The 17,708-nt window shown below is 44.0% G+C and overlaps 1 protein-coding gene across 1 annotated transcript; it reads left to right on the top strand.

Annotated features, from left to right (window-relative positions):
* Window positions 1-3,961: 3,961 nt before the first annotated feature.
* RAB22A (RAB22A, member RAS oncogene family) lies at window positions 3,962-16,356 on the top strand. Its single transcript, XM_078866936.1, has 7 exons — window positions 3,962-4,236; window positions 6,337-6,416; window positions 7,290-7,371; window positions 9,413-9,484; window positions 10,046-10,152; window positions 10,812-10,921; window positions 11,539-16,356. The coding sequence occupies exons 1-7, from the start codon at window positions 4,201-4,203 to the stop codon at window positions 11,628-11,630; spliced, it is 579 nt and encodes a 192-aa protein (XP_078723062.1). The 5' UTR covers window positions 3,962-4,200; the 3' UTR covers window positions 11,631-16,356.
* Window positions 16,357-17,708: the final 1,352 nt, after the last annotated feature.

The raw sequence follows: 17,708 nt of genomic DNA, 5'->3' as shown, positions 1-17,708 counted from the left end.
GTTTGAATCTCAGACCATTTGTTGATTAATATTTTAGTTATTTATTTTGGTGCCACATTCATCACTGGCGTTTGTTAGAGAACGTCAGCCATTGGTACAGGTAGCTGATCCATTCGTGTGGTTCGTTGGGCTGAATAACCCTCCCTGGCCAAGAGGTGTGGCAGCCATTTGATTTCCCTTCGAGATCTCACCACTGCTCGGTGCAGCTCAAGGGATTTCATTGAATGAAAATTTCAGTGCACAATGGTTTTATTTGAATGTTCTAGTTTGTTTTAAGTGAACATAATTAACTATTGTGAACTATTTTTGGAATGGCTTCCTTTTCTAAAACCTGGTTAAGCCCACATTTACAATTATTGGTTAAACAAATTAGTAAATGTTCATGATTATTTTGATTGCAGAAATATGTGTGCTAATAGTGGCCAACTGGCAATGTTTATTTCTCAGTTTTTTTCATGAAATTTGAATTGTGGCATCAACACTGGTTTAACATTTTATTTTTAAACAATATTCATATGGTCATAAATAATAATAAATTGAGGGAACTGAAATTTAATTCTAAAAAAAACATCCACAAGTTTCATAGAGGAAATAGATTTTTAAAAATAACCAGAATTGCAGAACCCATTTCGATGTTCCCTAAATATGAAAACCTTTGTATAAAATAAGTTTGTTATATTACCATATGAAACTCAATTATCGCTTGCAAGGGAGATCTGTAAGCTAACTAGGCAGTTTAATACAATTTGCAGTATTGCTAAATGTAAGATTTTCCATGTCTTAAAGAAATCCTACATTTGATAATGAAAACGGGACATTTTGTTAATAAATTAGAGTTGCCTATGGCCTCCCAGATCTCCTTTGAAAGACAATCGTTGATATAAATCAGCTCCAACCAGGCTGAATAATGGCCGGTGAGAATCGGAAAGAGTCGTTGGTAGGGTGTGGTCAAATTGGGGGGATTCTTTAGCATTTGGGTCGAGCAAAAAAATGATCACTTTGGATGATCATCATGGGGCGAGCAGACGAGTGGATTTAAATGGGTTCCGTAGAACTGTCGAGACCCAAAAGTGGTGTAGAAATGTGAACCCATTGAACGATTGCACGTTACAAAACTTGTGGGGTTTGATTGTTGATCTTGCTAAATTTGGATCCATTTACATGTGAAGATATTCGGGGAATACAACCTGATTTGTTAACAAGCATGGTTCTGAAATTGGATTTTAGCAGAAATGTAATCCAGTGGTGCGTTTACAAGTCCATCCCTATGTACTAAGGTTTTGGATGTTGGCAAGCCTTAACGCCAAGGCATCCATTGCTTATATCAATATCTGTTTAATGTGGTATCAGATTTCACAGACCTTATTCAAATGGACCACTTTTTGTGCAAGTTTATGTTTTTTGGTTTTGACATGGTGTTCGGTTGATAACTCCTTTCTCTAGAACTGCTTTTTGTGTTTAGTTGTCCTTCCCCCGCACCTGCGATTAGCACGGTGGGCGATGTACGGTGATAAAGAAGTTCAACAAAATACGATACAGGACCATACTCCTGAGAGGAATATTAGCCGAACATCATTCCCGCAATCGGGCTTTATTAAAAAATATATATTTTAACCTGTTAGACATTACATTTTAAAAGTCATTCATAACCATTAGGGTTGTTGGTTATGTATTTTAGATCGAGTTACACGCTTTTTTCAGGCTCATGTGTGTGTTATGTTCACGTTTTATAAAAAAAAAACATTTTATCTACGTTTGCTCACTTGGAAAGTTATACTTTGAACCGTGGGTAGAGATGACGTTCTTTCATGCTGCATTGTCGAGCTTCTAGTCCTTTCTCTCTTTTACCAAGCTTTGGCATTTGAGTGTAAGCCAGGTAAAGTGATGTTCATGGTGATTGGTAAACGTGTAATAAGAGATGCAGGAAAGTGTAAGGACTAGCTGTAAGGTGGGCTTTTAAAAAAATACATTATCTGGCATCGTTATTTGGTTTATTCCCATAATCTGAAAGTGAAAAATCGCCAGAAACCCATTTGTGAACATTTTCAAAAATAAAAATCAATATGTAGTTATATTTACCCGTTTCATATGATACACAGTCTTCATGGTCTCTCATCTGGTAAAATACACACATTTAAGGAATTATTTTGGCTGTTGAAGTTAAGTTTTTGCTTAAGTCATGCAAATGTTATGGGGATATTTGGGCATTACACTATTGAGTTAACATTGTTAAAATGCCAAAAAAATCACTCATCTTCAGTAAAAAAAAACATGTGAAACGGTCATAAAATTAGATTCCAGTTAAAAGCAAATATTTAGTTTTGACTTGTTTGCACTGGTGAATGCATGCAAACTCTACTAATTGGTAATATATTGCAATAAAGTCAGTTTACTTTAACAACTTACAGGTCATAAACCTTAATAGTTCGGTTTTATTGGATCAATTGTAAACTACAAGTGCGAAAAATATGATTGTCTCGCATTTTAAAAATCACTTCAAATGTTTTGCTACAAATCTGAAGAAAAGTCCCCCCCCCCCATGTATTTTCATTTTGAATAACGCCAAAAGTGTCCCTCTAAGTCACCACATCGTGGCTGAAACCCGAGCTCCCAGAGCCAATATTCATGACATCAATTTCATTCTTGTTCCCCGTCGCTTTATAGGGGAGTTGGTTGTATGTACATAAAGACATGTTATTAAAATATAAATGATTCATATGTTTGAGTTGATGTAAGTTTAGTTGATGAGGACGGTGCCCTTTGGCCTTGCGTGTGTTTCCGAGCTGTAAAGGTAGCTGTAATATGAATAAAAATAAAACCGTTTTAAATAACATTTGCTTTTTTTGCTCATTGATTTTCTGCCCAACATCTTCCACAACGTAACGATTCATTGTTATTTCATATTGACGGTAATGCCTCGGCTTTTTTTTTTGGTAAATATTTCCTGTCGGCAGTTAAACGATTACTCTGCAGAGGGAGACTAAACAATACCAAAAATGTCAAAGCACCCCAACATTTTTTATTGGTGTCAGATCTACACCCGCGGACCTCTTCTATTTTTCTAAACCGCTACCGTCAACAGCTTCATTCCGTGGTCGTGACGTGCGCTACTGCTGGAACCACGTGTTGTTTTCAGCAAAACGTTTGTCGGGGCAACTTAATTCACATTATATGCCCAGACTCAGGCATTTCCGCTGAACCCCAAAAAATCCCTCCAATGCGTTTGTCTGGTTTCATGAATCGAGGCGTAAATCACGTTGAACAGTAATGGTGCCTTATTTTGTATGAGCCGCAGGTACATATCTTGAATCCTAGCTGCGCTTTTGGCTCTTTAAGTCTAAGGTACAAACAATGAACACTTGAGTGCTTTAATCTGGCTGAGCCCCGGTAAAACGAACTATTAAGATGCCTTAATCTTGCGAATTGATTCTCAAGCACAGACAATGGACGCTAATGGTACATTGATCTGGTTCGATGAGCCTTGGACATTGAGCCCTGTGATGGTGCCTTAATCTTGCTCATTGAGCATCACGCACAGACACTGATCCCGAAGGTCACGATCTCGTTCCACGAACAAAGTTACACAGCGAGGGGAGCGGTGGTGTTGTGTGGTTAGCACACGGCGCTATGAACCACTGTAGTCTGTACTACTGAGCTCGATTCTCGGCCATGGCTAAACATCAGCTGCGGAGAGACGATTGAACCTCACCGTTCAACACAACCCGCACCGACCAGCGGGGTGAAGTATAACAACCAAAAAAACACCCCCCAATCTCATCCATTATCAGCGCGGTGTGGAAGAGAGAGAGCCCTTCATCCAGCCGTTGCCATTCATTGACAAAGCGGTTCCACGTTACCGCAAATTCCTTATCGTTCTCAAATCAATCAAATTGGCATCGGACGATTGACGCGCGCGCGTGTGTGCGCGCGCTGCACTGTGGGAGGGAGGGTCGCAGACTTCCGGTACAGTCCCGTACAGTGAAGTGCATCTCCGTGTCGCTCGCAGCGGAGTCGTGCCGGGCCGCGGGCTCCTTCCGTGATGATCGCCTCGAATTGGCGTCGCGAGCGTTGAAGTTTGCGTCTATTTATCTGTGTTTATTATCGATAAAGAACAAGAAGCGGCGGCGGTGGGGGGGGTAGGAGGAAGAATAAGAAGAAGCTGGTGAGGAAGAGAACGCGAGTTCTGTATGCGGCGTCTCCATGGCGCTTAGGGAGCTCAAGGTTTGCCTGCTCGGGGTGAGTGGCGGGGTCCAGTGGTTTGTTGAAGTATGACTGTGTGTATGTGCGAAGTATGATCGTGTGTATGTGCGAAGTATGATTGTGTGTATGTGCGAAGTATGATTGTGTGTGTGTGCGTAGTATGACTGTGTATGTGCGAAGTATGACTATGTGTATGTGCGAAGTATGACTGTGTGTATGTGCGAAGTATGACTGTCTGTATGTGCGTGGGTGCATGTGTATAGCTGTGTGTACAAGTAGTGTTGTGGGAAGCGGTCATGCAGTGTGGCTAAGCGCACTGGGCTACGAAGCCGGCGACCCAAGTTCCATCGCCGCTCAAGAGTTTTTTTAATAACGATGTGAGCGAATATCTGAACGGGTATCTTGGGGCCTCCCCTAGGTCGACTCGACCTCAAATGAGTGCCCGTTTGCGATGATGGTGGTGTTGTTGTTGGTGTGTCAGCAACCCCCACTGAAGAGAACAACAACAACGCCGACTGGGCGTGGTGCTGGCCGTGTCGGCCTTGGTAGCTGATCGCCAACAGCACTTGCTCCAGCAGTCTGCTGTTAAAGGGCTACGCGAGGCGTATTTGGTTTGTAAGTCGCGTGGCTGTATCGGTGCTTGTAGGTGAGAGTTAAAAGTTTATCTGTTCCGGGTGAGTGGTCAAGTGTGGCGGCCTTCATAGGCGAGCGAACAGCAGCTTAATGGCCTTAATTGGTGCTCGCTCACAGCACTTTCCACGACGTCCTGTTAAAATCAACACGGAGGATCTTTATCTTTGTGCGTGTGTGGTCATATGCTCGTGTGCATTAGACTCGTGTGGTTATGCGAGTGATTTGTTGTTGTTGTTGTTGACGCAGTACGTGGTTGAGTGTGAGCGTTGAAGGTTTGACTGCTCTGGGTGGGTTCGGTCGAGGATTCAAAATAGTGGTGAAGTATGGTTATTTGTTGTGCGATTGTGTGGTGGTGTGTGTTTGGTTGTGCGATATTTCGGCATGCTTATGTGCTCGCTCACAGCCCTTGCTTCAACAACCTGTGTATGCTACACAGGGGATCTTTATCTGTGTCTGTGTGTGGTTGGGGGTGTGTGCGGTTTCGTGGTGTCGCGAATTGTTTTTGTAATGTGTGCGTTTAGGTGTCAAGTTTATCTGTAGTGTGGTAAGGTGTGATTCCTGGCCACAGCTTACATCAATGGTGAGCGCTATCTGATGGGTGCTGGGCCTCCGCTAGCCTGACTCCGCCTTAAATTAGTACCTGGTGCAGATTGTAATAATACATATTGGGAAGATAAAGGCGATCGGGAGTAGTTCTAGTGTCTGGTTTTGTATACGAGTCTGTAATCATCTCATTCAATCAAATCATAACACCTGGGCCTGTCCCCGTGGCCTGTCAGCGAGCCTTCCTCACTTCACGTGGCCTCGATGTGTACCTAGCCTGGCACAAACGCCGTGTTTCACGCCATCGCCACTTAATGACGAATTGAAGTTGTAGTTTATTTAAGTGGCTATGTGGATGTTTGGTTGACTAGTTTATAGTATGTGTAGCTATTAGTCTGTAGACATGGATGAGAGTGAGCTTGTGGGCCCCTTACGTGGTAAATGTGATTGTGGGATAGTGTGATTTTTTAAGTGTGTGAATCTACTTTTATATGAGGTCATGTTGGTGAATGTGTGTATATAGGTGAGTGTGGTAAATAATGTACGTTATGTGTCGGTGGGGAGTTGGAGTGGTTGTGTATGATTGTGGATAAGTGGTTATATGTACGAGCGCAATTATAACATTACACGTTTAAGTAGGCAAGTATGTGGCTTTGAGCATGTGGATGCGTGGCCATAATTACACTAATTGACATTCAAATGGAACGCTCTCTTCTTACCCAGGCTAGCAGTCTAAACCGTTATTACTCTTAGGTTTTTTCGGTAAAGTCACATAGGTAAAAATAATAAAAAATTTTGCTTATTTTTTTACTTTTATTAACTTTAATTTTATTCTTTTTTACCTACGTGACTTTACCGAAAAACCTAAGAGTATTATGAATCCTTGCAGTCACGAAAGCTTCAAATCTAAACCGTTGTTGTTGACGGTGTTTGCCATTTTTGTTGTGCCACGTGATCCAGGATACCGGGGTGGGCAAGTCAAGCATCGTGTGCCGCTTCGTTCAGGACAACTTTGATCCCAACATCAACCCAACCATCGGGTGCGTCGTGGCTGGCTCCATGACTCAATGCTTCCACAGCCTCCACCCCCCCCGTCTCCCTTCCCCCAGCTTCCTGCTCGTTGGTTGAGTTGTGTTATTCTGCTTTCCTGGCTCTTAATTGGACTTGCGTGGAGTTTCGTGGAACGTAGAGGCGCCAGCGTATGGAAGAGGAAACGTGTTTCCAGACGAAATATTTCCTTGTGTATGCAGTGTGTTTGCGGTTTGCAAAAAGTACTTTCTTGAATAAATACATTATTTGACAATTATTAATAGAACGGCAGCTCATACTGTAGGAAAATGAGGAGCCTAATGTATTTTTTTGGAAAGTTGTGTAAATATATATTTTTCCCAAATTTATTTCACCTGTGCTGTTTATATCATTCAATGAGGTTAAGAGAATCCAATTGAAAATATCATAGTGCAGGATACCGCATGTGTCAGAGAATGGCCGCATAACAGACTTCTCACGAAATAATCCTTCAGGTGGCCTTTATCCTTTTCACGGTAGGGGGGGTACTTTGCCGTACGCCATTTAATATGTCAGCATCACAGCCAAACAGTTTGTTTTTACTAACGAGAAGTTAAGGCAGTCAAGTTAAAATGTTTTGATTTTCTATGCAACAATAGGTGGCCCAGTTGAGACAAATCAACTCGCTACTTCAGCACCTGGTTTCATCACGGGCTACTGAATCCCAAAATTTTAGCCCAGAATCTCTGCAGAGGGAGCCTAATGACCTCCAAGCCACACCGGCCAGGCCCAACACCTTGGGAGTTTTTAAGATGAAGCCTTGGATGAATAATGCCATGGCCTGAAACTTGTGAAATTGTCACTGAAAGGATTAATATACCCATTTGTGGTTTCTCTGCCTTCAGGGCATCCTTCATGACCAAGACGGTGCCCCAAGGGAACGAGGTTCACAAGTATCTCATATGGGACACAGCTGGGCAGGAGCGTGTGAGTATACCCACTCGCATACATCAATCCAATGTATAACAAGCAGAACGTTGGGACAGGGGCTTCTAGCGAGCACCTGTTAAGGCTTTAGAGTGCATGAGAGAGGGTCGTGGGGCCAAAACCGAGCCTCACTGATGATGTATGCACATTGCACCAAGTATTTATTTCAGGCTGAATCAACCTAATTGAGGATGAACTGGTTTAGGTGCCACTTGCCAATGAAGTTAGTAGTCACTGGGAATCGAACCCCTGGCAGCTGAGTTTTTAGTGCAGTCATATCACATGAGCACATGTTTACTTGACTACATGGGACGCATGCTTCAGCCTCCCCCTAGGATCCCTTGGAACTTGTTGGTGTTGCCCTCGCTGCCCTGGCTGCCCTGGGCTCATTGTTGTTTGGTCCTAGGCCCTGTTTGTTTCATTACAGTGATTTTGCGACAGTGTCTCTCCCTGCCCTGTCACCCCCACCCCACTTATAACTGTCTTGAAATGTGAATGCATATCGACACTGCGTACACGTGTAGTGGGTTCACTGGAGGGACACAGAAATTCAGGAGGCTATACGTTTATTCTACCACCACAACGGGGTGACTACATAACCAGTCACCAAAACGGGGTAACTATATAAACGGGTCAAGTCAGTCGGCACACTGCCTGACCCACGATGCCGAGCACGAAGACCGGAGACCGAGGAGAAGATGTAGCACGGCGGGTTCCATTCCAGCAGACAACCCCAATGGGACCCCGGGAACACCCTGTTATGCCCCCCAGCGTGGCCTGGCTCCACCCTCGGCCACGCCCCCTTCTGGAACTTCCCAGAAGATTCTGGGCCATACACCACGTGTCCCTTCTGTCACCTTTGGCCCACATCCTTACCCTGTCCTATCACGTGCCCTTGCCTGCCAATCGAGCTACTACATCCTCAAATGCCCCCTACTCTGCCAGCCCCCAGAAGGATGCTCCCCTGGAGACCTCTTCCATGACATCGTGTCCTCTGCTGGCAGAGGGCTACTACACATGCAATTCCTCTCTCTGTCGGTAGATGGCGCTAGGCGCCGTAGTGACCCATTATATGTCACTACACACATGTTGTGGGTTGAATAACTAGAAGAAGGCTTCTCTGAGGCAACACAGTTTTTATTTAACACTTAGCACCTAACACAGAGAGGTAACGGCCCCTCACACCCGATACACTATGGAGGTTACTCTCCAGACTACTACGCCTCTCACTGGCTAATCTACAATTCCTCCGCGAGTGAAGCTTGAATCTTCACTGGTAAACAAGCTGGAGCCGACCCTTGCCAGGAGTACGGCTCTGCCCTCGGGGCTCTTCAGTCTTCAGGAGGCTTCTTGTCTTTAGCTGAACGACGAATCCCGGGACCGTCCAGATGTCCGGCTTTTATACAGAGCCGTGGCTCGCTCCTCCCCAGCCACGCCTTCCTTCTCGAACCTTCGAGAAGGATCCGGGGATGATGTCATCCCCCAGTCCACCCTCCTGGGGTCTGGGGTTTGCCCCTTTTACATATTGGTCCATAGGGTAACCGTTGGACCCTATGGCGCATAGACTCTCAGCGCTGGGCTCAGTCCCTCTGTTGCCCCCTATTGGCATGAGGCCGGTATTGCCGGCTACCGCATGAGAACGGCGCATCTTGGCCCAATAACACCATTACACACGTACAAAAACTTGCGTCAATCTGGCACTGAATGAGGGTCTCCCCACGACGTGCGAGTCGTGAGGGTTACTTGACCATACTTCACCATGCTTGTCATTGTGGGTTTTTGGTGACTGGTGGCCAAGTCGCCCTTGCAAAAGACTTGTATAGCTCAACGATATTTACTCGCAAAATTAACTTCTGATTCTCTTGGTGGTGGGAGCAGGGAGCATACGCATGTGGAGCACAGAAACATGTTTGATCGTGTTGCACTTCTCGCTGCTGCCCACGACGTAGCCCCACTGTGTAAATCACTGTATTGACGTAAATCGTTATTGTCGTTGTTGTGCTCATACTTGCGTGTTCTGGTGCGGCGTTGTGCCCCATAGTTCCGCTCGCTGGCACCCATGTACTACCGGGGGTCAGCCGCTGCCGTGATCGTCTATGACATCACCAAGGAGGTGAGGGCATCCGCCGCCACTGCTGAATTTACAGGAAGTCAGGAATGGCGTCCGGATTACTTTCCGGCCACAATTGCTTCAAAGGAGTAATTTTACACTGCTGCCTTATAAGAGTGTGAAAATTGCTGATAACAAGAGCATAATAACAGCCCGAACAGCCCGTAACATTGTTGTGAAAATTATTTTTGTTGACTAAATCAATCCTTATCATTAAGTGCTCTGTCTATGGACAGGTCCGAGGCACAATTTCCTCCACTCTGCTTTCCGCTGCTCTCTTTGTCCTCATCTTGTTGAACATTGTCTCGTGTAGCCATTCTTTTTATATCTTGCGGTCTTTTCCCAAAGAATCTTCCCTCAATCACCTGCTTGGGCAAAGCCGTTCCCTTTCACTCTACTGTCTGACCAATCCAGATTTGTCATCCAATTCCGTGTCTTTGCGTACTTGTGGCCTTGCTTCTCTGTCTCTACGTCTGTCTTCTTGCAACAGGACGTCCTTGTGTTCCTGTAACAGCATGTCCTTGTGTCCCTGTAACAGCATGTCCTTGTGTCTCTGGGTGCCAGGAGTCGTTCCAGATGCTAAAGTCATGGGTGCGGGAACTTCGCCAGCACGGGCCCCAGGACATCATCGTCGCCATCGCAGGCAACAAGTGTGACCTGGATGACATGAGGTATGCGCAGATTTGCACGCCGTACCGTACCAGCCACACCAGACTACCCCACGCTACTGCTACCACACTCTCTATATGCCAACCACAGAACGCTGTGCTATGATAGTCGCACCATACAATGACAGAATGCTGTTATGCTGTACATCATAACCACAGCATTCTGTATCATGCTGCCTTGAACATTCCTCATCATGTCCTCATTCTCTAGTATATAGCTATGTTTGAATAGCAACACTTCTAACTTTAAATGCAGGTTAATTAGGCATGGTGACACTGAGTAAAGACATTCTTCCATGCACGTCTTGGCACACTTGGCTCGTATTTTTACATATTCTTATTCATATTCTTAGGTTTTTTTGATGTGTTTGGGTCGGTTGTTGAAAATGACAGACGTCTAATGCCCCCACAGACAAAAGTCGAGAGGTGTGAGGTCCAGAGATCTTGAGTAGCCATTCGGAGGGAACTCTCCATCCATTCCTCCACCCTTGTGGGGGATGTCTCGTGCAGAAATTCACAAACGGGGATCGCAGAGTCTCATAAAATTACAATGCTTCCTGACTTTTGCTGATACCCTGTATGTGCACTGTGCTGTGGTGATGCCGATGGTATTGGTGTTAGTATGGTGCAGTTGTGGTGATGGTGCGTGCGTGGGTGCGCAGGGAGGTGTCCGTGCAGGATGCGAGAGACTACGCCGACTCCATCGACGCCATCTTCATCGAGACGAGCGCCAAGTCGGCCATCAACATCTGCGAGATCTTTGCTCGCATCAGTGCGTGCAACGCTACCGCCATCCCGTGCACTACACCCGGGTGTTCCCAACAATTTTCAAGCGAGCCATGTACTTAAGCTAGCGTGTCCTGACGGGCCACATGATGTCTTAACGCCATCCTGTAAGGTGTACGGACGTTGTGACGTCGCATCATATTATGATGTCATACCGTCTACATGTGTGACCACTGGTTTTGTCTGTAGCACCATCCCACACACTTCTCTATATATATCGGTATGTGTGTGTTCCTTCCGTGTGTGTCTCCCTTGTGTCACATGTATAATTTGTGTCCTGTGTGTCAGATTTAAGTGTGTTCTTTATTTTGATTTAAAGCTTTCGTGACTGCAGGGATTCATATTCTTGGTTCTTTTACCGAAAGAACCAAGAATGTGTTCTTTATGTTCACATTTATGCATGTGTGTCGGTCCGCTGTGCGCGTGTCCCCTGTGTATTGTGTGGCCCTTACATGTCTATCACATGCATCACCTGTACACATCCACATGACCCTATTTGCACAAGTTCAACATTCCTCGTGTGTCTTTGTCATATTAACGCGTTCCCTTCTTACATGCCATGTCTGTCCACCGTTGTGCGTACCCGTACCTGCGCGTGTGTAGGCGAGCGCGTGCCTCCTGGCAGCCAGGACTCGTCGGATCGGCCCGGGTTCCAGCTGCGTGGAGCGGGTCAGCCGGCGCGGCGCTGCTGCTGACAAAACAGTCGCTACTCGCCAGCTCGCTCGTCTCCAAGGATCGCCGCAACCCGTGTGTCGGCACGCCCACGCCGTTTGGCTGTCTGCTGAACTGCGGCTAAGGATATAAATCGGGGGTAATTTTTCTCCTTAACGAGGGCCGAGTTGGACCTTCGGTTGCCTTTGGTGGGGCACGTAGTACCACACACCTTTTCGTGGCATTTGATAATGCGAAAAATTAACTTGCGTGTCGACCTGGAATAAAGAGAGCTTTGTAGTGGTTGAAGTGACCGAATTTACTCAAATAAGGTTGAAAATCTTCCATTCTAGTGACTAGATTAATTATTCATTAGAGATGCGTGCAGCATCGGATAAATACCTTGTGGCCATTTCAAAGTTCTGGGTCCTCATGGTCATGGGCCGTGTGAAATTAATCTGTGCCGACATAGGTTTCCCCCACCCCTTCTCAAAGTGATTGTTCTACAAAATAAAAATCAGGATTATTTGGTGCTGATATATCAGCCTTTAATCCAGCAGAGGGCGATGTGAATGGTTATGTATGCTGCTGGATAACCGAGCAGTTAGGATGCTCGCCGTTGACTCGGGACACACGAGTTCGATTCCCGCTAAAGCCCACCTGGTCATTATGAAATTTAAAAGCAACGTTCTGCTGTAAGATGGACTATAAAGATTGTGTTAGGTTATTTCAAAAATCTACTCTCAGCTAAATTGAGAAAGGCCTGGTGAGCCTGGAAGTAAGCTTCGCACAGCATCTCCTGACATAGCTTAAGAATTCAGTGTATGTTTACTGTAATAGTTAATCTCATTTTCAGGGGTGGCTCGTTCTGTACAAAATGTCTTAATTCCTGGAATTGATGCTGTGGTGGATTTGAAATTGTATTTTATTTTTTCTCATCACTGAATTTGTTCGCTGTTGATGAAGGCGTACCTCTGCCTAGAATTTCCTGTTTAGGAAACTGCAATCGCGTAACTTAGCTGCCGTAATATTTAGACAAATCGTACTCGATTTGTATCAGATTGAATAGCAAATATCCACCCTATTATTGCTTTCAGTTCAGTAAATACCATACTCCACTGCCTATTTTCCCATTTGTTTATTTGCTGCTCCACCTTTCCAATTTTTCCCCTCGTTTCTCTTCTATAATGCAAATCATTGAATGCTCTAAACCGTCCTTAATTGCGATGCAACCCCAACTCCACGTGTGTTTATTGGATTTTTTTTGTGTATATATGCTATAGCTGCGGGTTACTTGTCTTCCTTACCCCAATCAGATAAAATCACCTTCTGAATCTGTTGTAATTCTGTGTGCCTACAAGAACATAATTGTGGCACATCGCCTGATTGGCAAATAGAGGCGGGTTTAACGACAGATTTATATATTTCCGCGATCTAACCCAAAAAAAAACCTGTATTATGGAGGCCTTGATGTAATCGACAAAGAGCCTTGGTAGCCTCTGGGTTAGCACACTCACCACACCACTGAACTGGTTTGCAATTGAGTTTACACTAAAGTTCCTGCTATAACCGCCAAGTAACTTCTATGGGACATTGGCAATTTCAAAGCCAACTGTACTGAAGTATGGACTTTAAATATTCCGTGGCATAATTTGTAAGAATAGCATATTGTGTGCCACCATTGTCATCCAAATGTCATCTGAAAATGATATACAACTAAATTGCTAAAAATGAATAACTTCTCCCTGCGTAATTATGATTTACCAAGAAGTGGTTTTGAATAATTAATTAACTCTGGCACTTCGTTAAATTAATGATTAATTTCACAATGTTGCATCGGAGTGGCCCAGGGTTCTCTGATGCTGATGTTTGCATCAGAATGGAGTAGAGCTGATTTATATCTCTGGCCGTCAGCCACGATTCTTGTGTGGAGTGTTTGATTGGCTCGGTCTGGTCACGAATTATAATGTAAACATTTGTTTTGCACTTAATTTACTCAGCCCAGCTCTTCTAAGCTTATTCTGTAGATAGGCACTGGGAAAAAATATGTTGTTTGCACAGCCAAAGAATGGACATTGTGTTTGTGTAAGACAATTGAAGGTTGCCATGTGGAGGCCAGTGGTGGCACTCTTTCGGGTCATTCCACGTGATGTGCAGCTTTGCTCTCTGTGTGGGGATTTGAATTGAATTTAAATGTGCTCTGTGCCTCTGCAAGGGGGATGTAATTAATGGGAGGGGGAAATGTAGCTGCAACATGTTTGAATATTGCTATTTTTATTAAAAAAAGAGCAAACTAAAATATATGGAAACTGTTAGAAATGCTTTTCTGATGGTGTGTATCTTCAGTGATGATTTTGCATGCCTTGTGGGCTGGACAACATTTACTGTATTTTCCGGATTGAGCAAATTTCCCCTGTAATTGAAAACAAAAGTTGCGTCTTATATTTCGGTAGGTGTGTGTGATCAAACTTGCATATTTGTTGACACCGTGCACAAATTTGGGATGCATCTTACTTTCCGGAGGGTTTTTTTTTTATCCGGAGAATATGGAGTTACCTAGCCCGTTTTGACTTCACCCTGCACTTGTATATTCTCAGTTAAAGGCCTGCTGCACACATTTTTTCTTGCAGCCTTGACGTCCTGTACAACCCCATGTGTGCAACAGTGATGTGCGGTGAGGTCAATGGCTGGGGAGGCACTGGCTAGTATCAGAGCCAGATTCACACACAGGGGGTGTGGCCTCATGGAGGGGCGTGGCCTCGCTGAGGGGGCGTGTCCTCACTGAGGGGGGCGTGTTAGACGTCCCCCTCAGTGAGGCAGATGTGATAGCTGCCTCCCCTGGTGCTTTTTCATTGCAGTTTCATGACGAGACCAGCGAGCCTAAATATATTTATACACATGCGTGAAATAAGTTTCCTGGAGTATGGAAGGCGAGGACATGAAATTAAGGGGTCTATAAACATTACATTGGTGACATACTGAGATAGTAACAGGCACGCGCTTATTGCCCGCGGTACATCCAGTTACTGAGGGGTTGCGCAATTAGAGGGGAGGCTGAGCGCGTCGCTGCCTCAACTCTCGTCTCTTCCTGTATTTGCAGCGGAGCTCCGCAAATTTGTCGATTTTGACTATAAAAATTATTGGAATCGTACAGAAATTACATTTATAACACGGATCAGTGGAAAAATCTTAATATTTGTTTTATTTGATTCTTTTTTTTACTTTTCGTAACAGCTATTTTCATTTCTTCCCCTGACCGCACATCCCTGGTGTGCAACCCAGGGCAGCGTTACTTGCTGCTCCTTTGACTCATGCTGCCCTGTGGCTGTGTAGAGCTCCAATTTGATGTTAGCGCTGCAATGGGAAAAAAAAATGTACGAGCCAATAAAATTATCGGAGTTACTACAAATGCGTATATGCTATTGAGTAGACATGTGATGATACAATGATTCATCGATTTAAATTAGATTATAATCACGATAAATGCATCTAATTGCGTGTAAAATGAAATGTGAATGCAAAAATACAATGTATTTATGCAAATAGCGTAAACATAACTGCAAATGTGGCATGAAAAGTGAGAAACTACAATTGAGATGACAAAGGAGACTTATTAATGTGTTAATTCAATCATGGCTTTGAATTGTACTAATTGCATGCCTGGTATTTGGCATAATAAAGAGTTTCTTTTGGTAAGTGGGATTCTCACTAAACAGTATTGGATTTAAACTCAGATTCATGTGAGCTTCAGACTATTAATGGCAATGTCATTCAGATGTGGCTTATATGGGATTTAGCAGGAATCCATTATACTACACCAGTTTGTACAGCCACTCCAAAGTTAAGATTGCACTTCAATTATTTCCTGTGGTGTTGAATGGGTTTTGTCTCGTGTTTGTCATGGTTTCTTCAGATGGTGTGGTCCGTTTATTTCACCACAGTGTTTGGTTCTCTGCCTTTGGGTTGCCTCCGAGTCTGATTTTCGCCGGTTCGAATCCAGGCTCCTGCGGGCAGTTTTCGTCTGGTTTTTGCTGCGGACAAATAAAAGATTGCACGATGCTATTTGCAGCCTCGCATCTTAGTGAACGGGTGAATCTAAAACTAAGCGAGTAATAGTTGTAGAGACATACATATATACCTGTCAACCCATACGGTTTAACCGTATTTTTTCCAATGAGATTTAGTTTTCAGGTCCTTTCGGCGTACAGCCGTTTCAATACGGGCATTTTTGTCTTTCTTTGTGTGTCTCCCTTGTGATGGGACTTTGTAGGATGAACTTTGAGATTTATAAGGGCACCGGGTGACCAATACGGTCTGAATTGGTCAGTAATAAGGTAAGCACTGATAAGGGCTTGACAGGTATGTTAATATAGCCCCTTTTCATAAGCGACCTGGACGCTCATAGCTCAACGAAGTGGTTTATATGAAAATTAAAGCAGGCAAATACTCTAAAAGCATGCTTCTAAATGTGGGGGGAAAACCAGAGGACCCGGAGAAAAAAAATAACTTGACCTGGGGGATAAAGATACGCAAACTTCAAATGTGCAGGCGTCAGGGTCAGGATCGAACCCACAAATTCCTGTATACCAGGAGAGGTAGTTAACATCTCACCACCTCAGTGGATGAGTGGAATCACGGTGGCGTGCACCCCTAATGCCAAAGCCACGAATTCCTTCCCTGAAGGAGGTGCACTTCTTCAAAGTGGATTTTTTTTAAAGATGACACACAGTGACTTGCGACTCCCCAAACCAAGCAATGGGCTATATCCCGAATAACCACATTCTACAACCCCGAAGCTATCGCATGGTTCGCAAGCTTAAAACCTTGAAGAATTGCCCAAAACATCAGCCTATAACGCTGCCAATGTGTGTTTGTCTCTGTTATAAGGCAGTGTTGACGAATGTGCTGAGTTAAAACATATATTGAGACTTACGCCGCAAACATTTTTCAATAAATACTCATACCCGTCAACTCCTTATGAGTGCCTATCTTATTACAGACCTTCTTGGTCACCCCGTGCCCTAATACATCTCAAAGTTAATCCTACATAGATCCATCACAAGGGAGGAAACACATAGACCAAAACATTGCTCGCTTGGAGCTGAAAACTAAATTTCATTGTATAAGAATACGGGCAAATCGTATGGGTTTACAGGTATGAATACTATACTGTAACTTGTTTATTATTTGATGGACAACAATTTCAGCAGGGAGATTATGGATCGGTTTTAGCTCTTGAGGTCTAGAGTGGTGGCATGGTGATTAGACTGATTGCGGTTTTGAGAGCAGTGTTATGAACTTGCTAACTTGTGTTAACATTTAATTCCTGGCCACAGCCATTAACCACATACAACCGTAGAAAAAGTGTCGATTTATATCTGAACCGAACCTACAACCCATAACATCGCCAACACCCGCATTGAAGTGTAAAATACGTGGCGTGGTTTATCCAGCAGTGGATCAGTGAATTGACAAAAAGACTGCAGACCAACATTCGTTTATCTTTCTTAATTATCAGTGGGACTTGTTAAAACAATGTGTCAGGGTTCGCATGGCAATAGCCCATAGCCTGGTCTAAACATACCACCACCCGACTCAATGTGCAGCAAACCAGTCATGAATTCGACTGTTTTTGTTGTTGTTGTTCCATACAAAACCATTAACATAGCGTGTCATAAAGTACTGTTTACACCTGATTCTTGTACAGGGATATTTATTTGTTAGGTTCAGACTGTGAACAGGCGTTTCAAGTCACATATTTTCTTATTTCTTTGAGTTTCTCCCTTGCGATGGGACTTTGTGGGATGAATGTTGAGATTTTAATTATCAGTGGGACTTGTTAAAACAATGTGTCAGGGTTCGCATGGCAATAGCCCATAGCCTGGTCTAAACATACCACCACCCGACTCAATGTGCAGCAAACCAGTCATGAATTCGACTGTTTTTGTTGTTGTTGTTCCATACAAAACCATTAACATAGCGTGTCAACAAGTACTGTTTACCCCGTATTCTTGTACAGGGATATTTATTTTTCAGGTTCAGACTGTGAACAGGCGTTTCAAGTCACATTTTTTCTTATTTCTTTGCGTTTTGTCCCTTGCGATGGGACTTTGTGGGATGAA

This window comes from Lampetra fluviatilis, chromosome 23, assembly GCF_964198595.1.
Source record: "Lampetra fluviatilis chromosome 23, kcLamFluv1.1, whole genome shotgun sequence".
Lineage (NCBI taxonomy): Eukaryota > Metazoa > Chordata > Hyperoartia > Petromyzontiformes > Petromyzontidae > Lampetra > Lampetra fluviatilis.
This window is presented reverse-complemented; position numbering and strand designations above follow the sequence as displayed.